Genomic DNA, 12,618 nt, shown 5'->3' on the forward strand with positions numbered 1-12,618 from the left:
ATCCGCGCGGATGAATCCGCACCTAATCCGCAGCGTGTGCACACAGCCTCATACTGAAAAAACAAATGGCTCCTTGGAGCTGTAAATGGAGGACACTGATCATATTGAGGCAGAAGTCATAAGTAGTAATAACTGTTCATGCTGTTCCCACGACATAGTCCAAATCAGCACGGTGTAGGCTGAACATGAGCACCGCTTAGGGGAAAGCACATCCGTGCTGGAGGTAAGGAACTGTGATACTGCGCAATGAGCAGCTTTAAATAGAGTTGAAACTGGTGTCATGACTAGGAGTCATATTGATTTGCAACTACATATTCATGATGTAATGTAACGTAGAACTTATGGTCTTTTGTCATTGGTTTGATATCAAATTTTACAATATTTAATTTGTCATGTATGTTTTATCATCAGTTGACATTGTCAAGGCTTATGGTAAGGAATATTTTGAGAGCTAGCAACATTAAAAACAAAACCAGACTTTGTTTTCTTTACTTAGAAGAAGAGAAAATAACCTTTAATCTTTACTTCTTTTTTTCTCCTCTATTTTTGTGCAGCCTCATTACAATGGTACTATGAAGAAGGAGAACAAGCGGTTTAGCTCACAAAGCCAATTCGACAACTGGGGAAAACAACAGTATATATCTTTGGGAAGTCCAATTGGTCCAGGAAATGATTATGGCCCAATACAAACCTTGAAGACAAGTCAAAGTGAGAATGACCTTACAGTTCAAAATCACAAAGCTACACTGAAACGCCAAAACCCCTATTATGCGCAGAACCATTATTCTCAGCAGCAATGGTCTGGAAGGGGGGGTGTCCAGAACTCAAGTTTTTACAGTCACCAAAGTTCACAGCCATGGAAGCAAACGAGTGTTCCAGCAGCACGTACCCCATCTTCCATCTCAGCTACACAGCGGCAAACATATCAGCAGGTTCACGGCACAATGCAGAGAAACGATGGGTGTTATAGTCAAAAGCAAGAAAATTATGTAGGCACGCAGGCACCATCCAGGTTAGTAAGCAGAAAATAGCTACTGTAATACCTTTATGCTGTTCTACACTTACACTATTTGACATTATATACAGTATACACTATATTTTACATATACTGTATTTACACAGTGCGTGAAATAAATATTGAATATGTCACCTATTTTCTAAGTAAATATATTCCTAAAGGTGCTATTGACATGAAATTCTCATCAGATGTCTGTAATAACCGATCCAATCCATTCAGTAAAAGAAATCAGAACATAGATGTCCATAAATAAATAAATTAACTTACGTATAATAATGAGAAATGGTACAGGGAATAAGTATTAAACACATAAATAAAAAGAGGTGCAAAAAGCCATGGAGAGTCATGACACCATCTGAAATATATCAGTAATTACAAAGTAATTCTGCCACTTAGTGAAAAATAATATCAGCTGATTCAACTGATGGCCTATGAAAAGGTGTCTCATTAACAAGGTTCCACACAAGAAACTTATCATGATGGGTAAAACCAGTGAGCTGTCTCAAAACCTTTGCAACCTTATTGTTTCAAAACATACTGATGGCATTGTTTACAGAAGAATTTTTAAAGAGAACCTATCAGCAGGATTGTGCACAGTAACTTACAGACACTCTCAGGATGGCGCCATTATACTGATTAAAATGATACCTTGGTTGATTAAATCCATCTTGTGGTTGTTGTTAAATCTTTATTTTCAGCTTTGAGTTAATGTGGTGCTCTGATCAGCTATTCTTATTTTTTTTCTTCTTTAGCAAGATGGCACTGCCGGTGCCTGTGCAGTAGCAGCTATTGGATCACCTCTATATACTCCGATAGTGCTACTGCACAGGCATGGCAGACACCATTTAAACATTTATTTTTTTTAATATCAAGATAACCTCAACCATATTAATTAAAAACAAAGAACACATGCGATTATGCTGCAGTACAGGTTCCACGGCTGGCACCTGCCTATAGAAGAGTTTTTTTCAGTATGTATATGTAATATTCATTATGTTAACTAGGGAGCAGGTCACTGAGGGATCATTGACCTGCCAGCAGTCTTCATTATGACTAGCTAATCAGAGCACCACATGAAGACCCCCCACAGGTCTGTCCCGAAGCATGAACACATGATTAACTCAAAACTGAAAATAAAGATTAAACAGCAACCACAAGATGGATTTCATCAACTAAGGTATCATTTTAATCAGTATAACGGTGCTGACTTGACAGTGTCTGTAGGTTACTGTGCACAATCTTGCTGATAGGTTCCCTTTAAACTACTGAAGGTTCCAGTGAGCATTGTTTGGGACCATAATCCAGAAGTGGAAAGGCCATCATTTCACCATAAACTGACCACGACCAGGTGCTCCCGCAAGATTTCAGACAGAAGAGTGAAAATAATTATCAGTCGAGTTGCCCAAGAGCCAAGGGACACCTGTGGAGAGCTACAGAAAGACCTGCTATCAGCAGGTACAATTGTTTCAAAGAAAACAATAAGTAATGTACTCAATCTCCATGGCCTGTTTGCACTCTCACCACACAAGACTCTATTACCAAACAAAAAGCATATTCAAGTGCATTTACAGTTTGCTCATCAATATTTAGACAAGCCTGTGAAATACTGGGAGAATATAGTTTGGTCAGATAAGACCAAAATTGAACTCTTTGGATGCCATAGTACACACCATATTTGGAGGTCAAAAAGGACTGCATATCACCCCAAAAACACCATACCAACAGTGAAGATTGGAGGTGGGAACATCATGATGTGGTGCTGTTTTCAGCATGCAGTACTGGCAAATTTCATATAATTGAAGGAAGGATGAATGGACAAATGTACTGAGACTTTCTTGATAAAAATTTGCTGCCATCTACTAGAGTGATGACGATAAAACAAGAGTGGACATTGCAGCAAGACAATGATCCCAAACACACAGCTAAGGAAACTTTCATGTGACTTCAGATAAAGAGAATATTGCTGCTAGAATGGCCCAGCCAATCACCTGACCTGAATCCAACAGAAAATGTATGATCTAAAGCTCAGAGTTCATAGAAGGAGCCCATAGAATCTTCATGATTTGAAGAGTGACTGTGTTGAAGAATGGGCCAAAATCACACCTGAGCAATGCATGCAACTAGTTTCTCCATACAGGAGGCATCTTGAAATTGTCATCACCAACAAATGATTTTGCGTGAAGTTTTAAATTTCAATAAGCGTGTTCAATACTTTTCCCTGTGTTATTTCATTGGTGTGAGTACGATCCGATGTTTGACAAATCACACTCAAACTGAAACTACGGTCTTCTGCTTCATGAGCCTTTACCATCAGTGTTGCATACATTCAGCACTGTCTCTCAAATCACTGCAAGCCTCATAGTAACTCATGTACAACAATAGCCAATAATGGTGGTGCCCTACTGAATAAAAACAAGTGCATCTAAACACCAGTAAGGAAAAACAAAAAACGCACTCATCAGTAGTGTTATTCTTCATTTATTAACTTCAATCCATTAAAAAACATGCCAGACAATATACAGAGACAATTAGCAGGATGCATCTCAGGCACCGGCTGTTTCACGCCACTGACTTGTGGTTGCGTCTGAGGGGCGTAAAATCGTCTTTGCCTGAGAAGCTTCCTGCTAATCATTATTTCATGTTGCCTGGCACTTTTTTAATGTATTGAAGTTGATAAAAGAAGAATATCACCATTGAATGAGTGTAACCTTTTATTTTTTCTTACTGGAAATTGGATACATTTCTTAATATATTTCCAGATTTTATAAGAATCTCCTGCACCATAAGAACAACTTACGATTGTATCCCATTATTGTTTGAGATGGGAAACAGAAGTGCCAACCAACCTGCTGTAACTATTATGTGTCACAGCTAGTGTTGAGCGATACCATCCGATACCCTAAAATATCGGATCGGATGGTATCGGCCCGATACGAAAAAAGTATCAGGTATCGCCAATTCCGATACCGGAAGTCCCATTCAAGTCTATGGGACTTCCAGTATCGGAATAAGAAAAACCCTTTTCTGTCCTTGTACAGCCTCTCGGGGGGTGTGTACGGACTGCCGGGGGGCTGTACCGGCCTGCCGGGGGGCTGTGCCGACTGTCCGGGGGTCTGTGCAGGCTGCGGGGGTCTGTGCCGACTGCCCGGGGGTTTGTGCAGGCTGCAGGGGTCTGTGCAGACTGCCCGGGAGTCTGTATCGACTGCCCGGGGGGCTGTGCCGGCCTGCCGGTGGTCTGTACCGACTGTCCGGGGGTCTGTGCAGGCATCGTCCGATGGGACTACAAGTCCCATCGGGCGATGCCTGCTACCATGACGGTGATTGACACATTAGCCAATGATGGGACAGTAGTAGTCCCATCATCCGGCCTATGTGTTGAATGTAAAAAAAAAACCATACTACATACATGCTACATACATACTACATACATGCTACATACATGCAACATACATACTACATACATGCAACATACATACTACATACATACTACATGCTACATACATGCTACATACATACTACATGCTACATACATACTACATACATGCTACATACATGCAACATACATACTACATACATACTACATGCTACATACATACTACATACATGCTACATACATGCAACATACATACTACATACATACTACATGCTACATACATACTACATGAAAAAATGTAACTTTAAACTCCAGCGGACAAAATCCAGGATGCAAAATTTTAAAAAGTTTTTTCTTGCATTAGCAAAAATTTTTGTTATTAAAGTCCATCATAAAATAAATCCACACTTCTGGACAGTAGATAAATAGATTAGGGGAAGGGGGGGGTTAGCCTCTCAGACTACGCGTTTCGGCGAATTACCGCCTTCTACATACATACAACATATATACTACATGCATGCAACATACATACATACTACATACATGCTACATACATGCTACATACATGCTACATACATGCAACATACATACTACATGCTACATACATGCTACATACATGCAACATACATACTACATACATACTACATGCTACATACATACTGCATACATGCTACATACATACTACATGCATGCTACATACATGCAACATACATACTACATACACACTACATGCTACATACATACTACATGCATGCTACATACATACTACATACATGCTACATACATACTACATACATGCTACATACTACATACATGCAACATACATACTACATACATGCTACATACTACATACATGCAACATACATACTACATACATGCTACATGCATGCAACATACATACTACATGCATGCAACATACATAAATACAACATATATACTACATGCATGCAACATGCATACTACATATATACCACATATATACTACATGCATACTACATATATACCACATGCATGCAACATACATATATACTACATATATATTACATGCATGCAACATGCATATATACTGCATATTTACTACATGCAACATACTACATATATACCACATATATACTACATGCATACTACATATATACCACATGCATGCAACATACATATATACAACATATATACTACATGCATGCAACATGCATACTACATATATACCACATATATACTACATGCATGCAACATACATATATACTACATGCAACATACATACTACATATATACTTCATGCATGCAACATGCATACTACATATATGCTACATGCATGCAACATACATACTACATATATACTACATGCATGCAACATGCATACTACATATATACTACATGCATGCAACATACATATATACTACATATATACTACATGCATGCAACATGCATACTACATATATACCACATATATACTACATGCATGCAACATATATACTACATATATACTACATGCATGCAACATGCATACTACATATATACTACATATATACCACATGCATGCAACATACATATATACTACATATATACTACATGCAACATGCATACTACATATATACAACATATATACTACATGCATGCAACATGCATACTACACATATACCACATATATACTACATGCATGCAACATACATATATACTACATGCATGCAACATACTACATATATACCACATATATACTACATGCATACTACATATATACCACATGCATGCAACATACATATATACAACATATATACTACATGCATGCAACATACATATATACATCATATATGCTACATGCATGCAACATACATACTACATATATACCACATATATACTACATGCATACTACATATATACCACATGCATGCAACATACATATATACAACATATATACTACATGCATGCAACATACATATATACTACATGCATGCAACATACATACTACATATATACAACATATATACTACATGCATGCAACATACATACTACATATATACCACATATATACTACATGCATGCAACATACATATATACTACATATATACCACATGCATGCAACATGCATACTAAATATATACTACATGCATGCAACATACGTATGTACTACATATATACCACATGCATGCAACATGCATACTACATATATACTACATGCATGCAACATACATACTACATACACCACATGCATGCAACATGCATACTACATATTTACAACATATATACTGGATGCATGCAACATGCATACTACATATATACCACATATATACTACATGCATGCAACATACATATATACGACATATATACCACATGCATGAAACATGCATACTACATATATACTACATGCATGCAACATACATATATACGACATATATACCACATGCATGCAACATGCATACTACATATATACAACATGCATGCAACATACATACATACTACATATATACTACATGCAACATGCATACTAGATATATACTACATGCATGCAACATACATACATACTACATACATACTACATGCATGCAACATACATATATACTACATACAATACATTCATACAATACATACATATAGACATACAGTACATATAACATAGAGTACATATTCACCATCACTTGTCACTTTGTTCCCCGAAGCCATTGTCATCTATGGAATAAATATTAAAATAACAAACCACCAATATACTTACCCCTGATCCGCAGAAGTCCACGAGTGTCCCACGATGATCTTGCATGGAGAACAGCAGCATCAGCTGATGCTACCATTCTCTACGGGCTCCAGGAATCCAATGACGGGAGGTAGGTATCCTTCCGCCACTGTAAAAAAAAGTCCCTAGTCTCACTTTATGGCATGGCTGTGTGAGAAATTTCCCATGCAGCTTTTGCCATAAAGTGAGACTAGGGACTTTTTTTTTACTGTGGCAGAGGAATACAGTGCGGAAGGATACCTACCTCCCGTCATTGGATTCCTGGAGCCCGTAGAGAATGGTAGCATCAGCTGATGCTACTGTTCTCCACGCAAGATTGTCGTGGGATACTCGTGGACTTCTGCGGATGAGGGGTAAGTATATTGGTGGTTTGTTATTTTAATATTTATTCCATAGATGACAATGGCTTCGGGGAACAAAGTGACAAGTGATGGTGAGTATGTACTCTGTTATATGTACTGTATGTCTATATGTATGTATTGTATGAATGTATTGTATGTAGTATATATGTATGTTGCATGCATGTAGTATATATGTAGTATGCATGTTGCATGTAGTATATATGTAGTATGCATGTTGCATGTAGTATATATGTATGTTGCATGCATGTAGTATATATGTAGTATGTATGTGGCATGCATGTGGTATATATGTAGTATGTATGCATGTTGCATGCATGTAGTATATATGTAGTATATATGTAGTATGCATGTTGCATGCATGTGGTATATATGTAGTATGTATGTAGTATATATGTGGTATATATGTAGTATGTATGTTGCATGCATGTAGTATCTATGTTGTATATATGTATGTTGCATGCATGTGGTATATATGTAGTATGTATAAAGTATGTATGTTGCATGCATGTAGTATATATGTAGTATGTATAAAGTATGTATGTTGCATGCATGTAGTATATATGTAGTATGTATCATGTAGTCTATATGCATGTTGCATGCATGTAGTATATGTGTAGTATGTATGTTGCATGTAGTATATATGTTGTATATATGTATGTTGCATGCATGTAGTATATATGTTGTGTATATGTATGTTGCATGCATGTGGTATATATGTAGTATGCATGTAGTATATATGTGGTATATATGTAGTATGCATGTTGCATGCATGTGGTATATATGTAGTATGTATGTTGCATGCATGTAGTATATATGTAGTATGCATGTTGCATGTAGTATATATGTATGTTGCATGCATGTAGTATATATGTGGTATATATGCAGTATGCATGTTGCATGCATGTGGTATATATGTAGTATGCATGTTGCATGTATGTAGCATGTATGTAGTATGTATGTAGCATGTATGTAGTATGTATGTTGCATGTATGTTTGTAGCATGTATGTAGTATGCATGTAGCATGTATGTAGTATGTATGTAGCATGTAGCATGTGTGTAGTATGTATGTAGCATGTATGTAGTATGTATGTAGCATGCATGTGGTATATATGTAGTATGCATGTTGCATGCATGTGGTATATATGTAGTATGCATGTTGCATGTATGTAGCATGTATGTAGTATGTATGTTGCATGTATGTAGCATGTATGTAGTATGTATGTTGCATGTATGTAGCATGTATGTAGTATGTAGCATGTATGTAGTATGTATGTAGCATGCATGTGGTATATATGTAGTATGCATGTTGCATGCATGTGGTATATATGTAGTATGCATGTTGCATGTATGTAGCATGCATGTAGTATGTATGTAGTATGTATGTTGCATGTATGTAGCATGTATGTAGTATGTATGTTGCATGTATGTAGCATGTATGTAGTATGCATGTAGCATGTAGTATGTATGTAGCATGTATGTAGTATGTATGGTGCATGTATGTAGCATGTATGTAGTATGTATGTTGCATGTATGTAGCATGTATGTAGTATGTATGTTGCATGTATGTAGCATGTATGTAGTATGTAGTATGTATGTAGCATGTATGTAGTATGTATGTTGCATGTATGTTGCATGTATATAGTATGTATGTAGCATGTATGTAGTATTTATGTTGCATGTATGTAGCATGTATGTAGTATGTATGTAGCATGTATGTAGTATGTATGTAGTATGTATGTAGCATGTAGTATGTATGTAGCATGTATGCAGCATGTAGTATGTATGTAGTATGTATGTTGCATGTATGTAGCATGTATGTAGTATGTATGTAGCATGTATGTAGTATGTTGTTTTTTTTTACATTCAACACATTAGCCGGATAATGGGACTACTACTGTCCCATCATTGGCTAATGTGTCAATCACTGTCATTGTAGCAGGCATCGCCCGATGGGACTTGTAGTCCCATCGGACGATGCCTGCACAGACCCCCGCAGCCTGCACAGACCCCCGGACAGTCGGCACAGACCACCGGCAGGCCGGCACAGCCCCCCGGCAGGTCGGCATAGCCCCCTCTGGGCAGTCGGCACAGACCCCCGGGCAGTCGGCACAGACCCCCGGGCAGGCCGGTACAGACCCCCGGGCAGTCGGCACAGACCCCCCCCGGAAGGCCCGAACTGACGGCGCATCATGATGCGCACAGACCGCGCATCATGATGACGTCATTTCGGCAGCCAATCAGAGCCACAACAGTGGCTCATTGCATTATGGGAACTTCCGATTCCGATATCCGATATTGAAAAAATATCGGTACTCGGTATCGGAATTCCGATACAGCGAATATCGGCCGATACCCGATATTTGCAGTATCGGAATGCTCAACACTAGTCACAGCACTTTCAGATCCTATTTATTTATGTCTCTTATCGCAGGATGGATTCCCAAGATGAGTTTGATGGAGGTTCTATGACCTTAGAAAGAGCAATGGAATTTATTGCCGGAAATAATGCTAAATACCAGGCGATGGGAGCAAACTACATACAGCATGCTTGCTATCAAGATGAGAATGCAAAAACTCTGGTATGTCTTGTGCACTAGTTGACATAACCAAGCGTAGAGAAAACAGATGTAACATTATTGTTTCAGTAAAAAAAATGAAATAATAGTTCTCTGTATAATGAAAATTGAATAATAATATTAATAATTTTTCAATATACATTCTGTATCAAACCCCTATGGCTTTCACGATCTATGCTCCATTTCAGTTAAAGGAGTTCTCCACTACTTGGACAACCCCTTCTCAATCCGTATGTTTCCCCCTTTTAAAATAATAAAAAATAATAAAACTTATACTCACCTCCGATGTTTGTACCATTCCAGTGCTGTCAGCAATGGCTCTCATTACATATTTTTCCTCTTTTTAAAATGACAACACCTATACTCACCTCAAGCTATTCCCAGCAATGGCATAACAGTGTGACGTCACGTGAACCGTACGGCCAATCCACGTCTGTCTCAATCTCCTGCCTTCAGACACATAACATAGACCCGGAGGAAGAGAGAGAGCAGCAGCTCTCACTTCTTCTGGATGTTAGCAATTTTTCTGAAGGCAGGAAGATTGAAGCAGCCGCTGATTGGCCATAAGGTTCACGTGACGTCACACTGTTATGCCATTGTTGTAATTTTAAAAAGTGGGAAAAATGCGGAATGAGAAAGGATTGTCCGAATAGTGGACAACCCTTTTGACAGTGTGTGCCATCTTATTCCTTTTTCGTGTGGACTGTCCTAAGCCTCATTTTATTAGAAGATCTTTAGTAACTGTACTGTATCAAACTATTTATCTGTGTGTCCATAACATAACCAAAACAGATAAAAGTGAATAATTATGGCTCCAGGCCAAAGCTGTAAGCAGAGATCTTAAAATCTGCATCAGTTAAATAAGGATGCTGAGTGTGTATTGGGCCGTGCACAGAATGTAAAACTAAGATGGCAGGATGCTTAAAGAGGTTGTCCACTACTTTTTCCTTAGGATAGGTCAACAATCTCGCATCTGTCAGGGTTCAACAGCCAGAACCCCTGTTGAACAGATGCTCTCATTGTCGGTGGCCGCTGGCCATAGATGTTCAATTGCAGAGCTGCTCCTTCTTCTAATAGTGGCTGCTGCAGGGTACTACATGTCTGCTGACTATTCAAATCAATAGGAGGCGAATGTCCAATACCCTACTGCGGCCATCAATCAGACATCATCAATGAAAAAGTAGCGGACAATCTCTAACTATGAACTTAGTATTATTTTCTTACTAAAAACAGAATTCTTTTTTTAATAATGTTGTCTCTCAAACAGAATGTGTCACGACAAAATGTCTTATAGTTCAAATCAGGTTTTATGTTACAAGTATTTAAAAATAAATTGTCAATATTTTTTTTTACATTGGGATCTGTATTAAAAAACAACCCAACAAAACGCTGGTCACTGGGACGTTTTTATAGACACTTACTTCCTGTCATTTCGGGAAGAATTAGGGTACCAGGGTTACAATAACGGATAACATTTATATACACAGCTAAGAACACATCTAACAGATATAATAGGATAGGTGATTTCATAGTTCTTTCTCTTTCCCCTCCTTTCCCAATGACCTTTGTGCAAGCTCATTAGAGGCTTCATTAAAAAAGATAGGGTCAAAGTCTGATCATTTCTGCTATTCAACATGTAAATTTCCTGAAAGCACAAGAAATTTGAATTTAAAAACGCCCAGTGTCTGCTGTGAAAAATTGCAATTTTAACCCCTTCACTACCAAGGGTGGTTTGCACGTTAACTCCCGGGCCAATTTTTACAATTCTGACCACTGTCCCTTTATGAGGTAATAACTCTGAAACACTTCCATGGATCCCGGTGATTCTGAGATTGTTTTCTCATGACATATTCATGATTTCATGATTCGTGACTTCATGTTAGTGGTAAAATTTTCATTCAAATAACTTGTGTTTATTTGTGAAAAAAAAACAGAAATTTGGCGAAAATTTTGAAAATTTCGCAATTTTCCAACTTTGAATTTTTATGCTCTTAAATCACAGCGATACGGCACACAAAAAACTTAATAAGTAACATTTCCCACATATTTACTTTACATCAGCACAATTTTGGAACCAAAATTTTTTTGTGTTAGGAAGTTATAAGGGTTAAAAGTTGACCATCGATTTCTCATTTTTGCAACACCATTTTATTTTTACGGACCACATCACATTTGTAGCCACTTTGAGGGGTCTATATGATAGAAAATACCCAAAATTGACACCATTCTAAACCTGCACCCCTTAAGGTGCTCAAAACCACATTCAAGAAGTTTATTAACCCTTCAGGTGCTTCACATGAATTTTTTTTATATTTAAAAAATGAGCATTTAACTTTTTTTCACAAAAAAAATACTTAAGGTTCAATTTTCTTTATTTTACCAAGGGTAACAGGAGAAATTGGACAGCAAAAGTTATTGTGCAATTTGTCCTGAGTACGCTGATACCTGATATGTGGGGGGGAACCACTGTTTCGGCGCATGGCAGAGCTCAGAAGGGAAGGAGCGCTGTTTGACTTTTTCAATGCAAAATTGGCTGGAATTCAGATCGGACGCCATGTCACGT

General features: G+C 37.8%; 1 protein-coding gene across 1 annotated transcript in view; it reads left to right on the plus strand.

Moving 5' to 3' along the window:
- PKP1 (plakophilin 1) overlaps positions 1-12,618 on the plus strand; it is a 127,863-nt gene that overhangs the window by 43,798 nt on the left and 71,447 nt on the right. The window contains exons 3-4 of the mRNA XM_073561061.1: positions 555-1,012; positions 9,911-10,058. Coding sequence (XP_073417162.1) covers positions 555-1,012; positions 9,911-10,058 — 606 coding nt within the window. The remainder of the gene's footprint in view (positions 1-554; positions 1,013-9,910; positions 10,059-12,618) is intronic.

This window comes from Dendrobates tinctorius, unplaced genomic scaffold, assembly GCF_039654945.1.
Source record: "Dendrobates tinctorius isolate UK_male_01 unplaced genomic scaffold, ASM3965494v1 ptg000312l, whole genome shotgun sequence".
Taxonomy (NCBI): domain Eukaryota; kingdom Metazoa; phylum Chordata; class Amphibia; order Anura; family Dendrobatidae; genus Dendrobates; species Dendrobates tinctorius.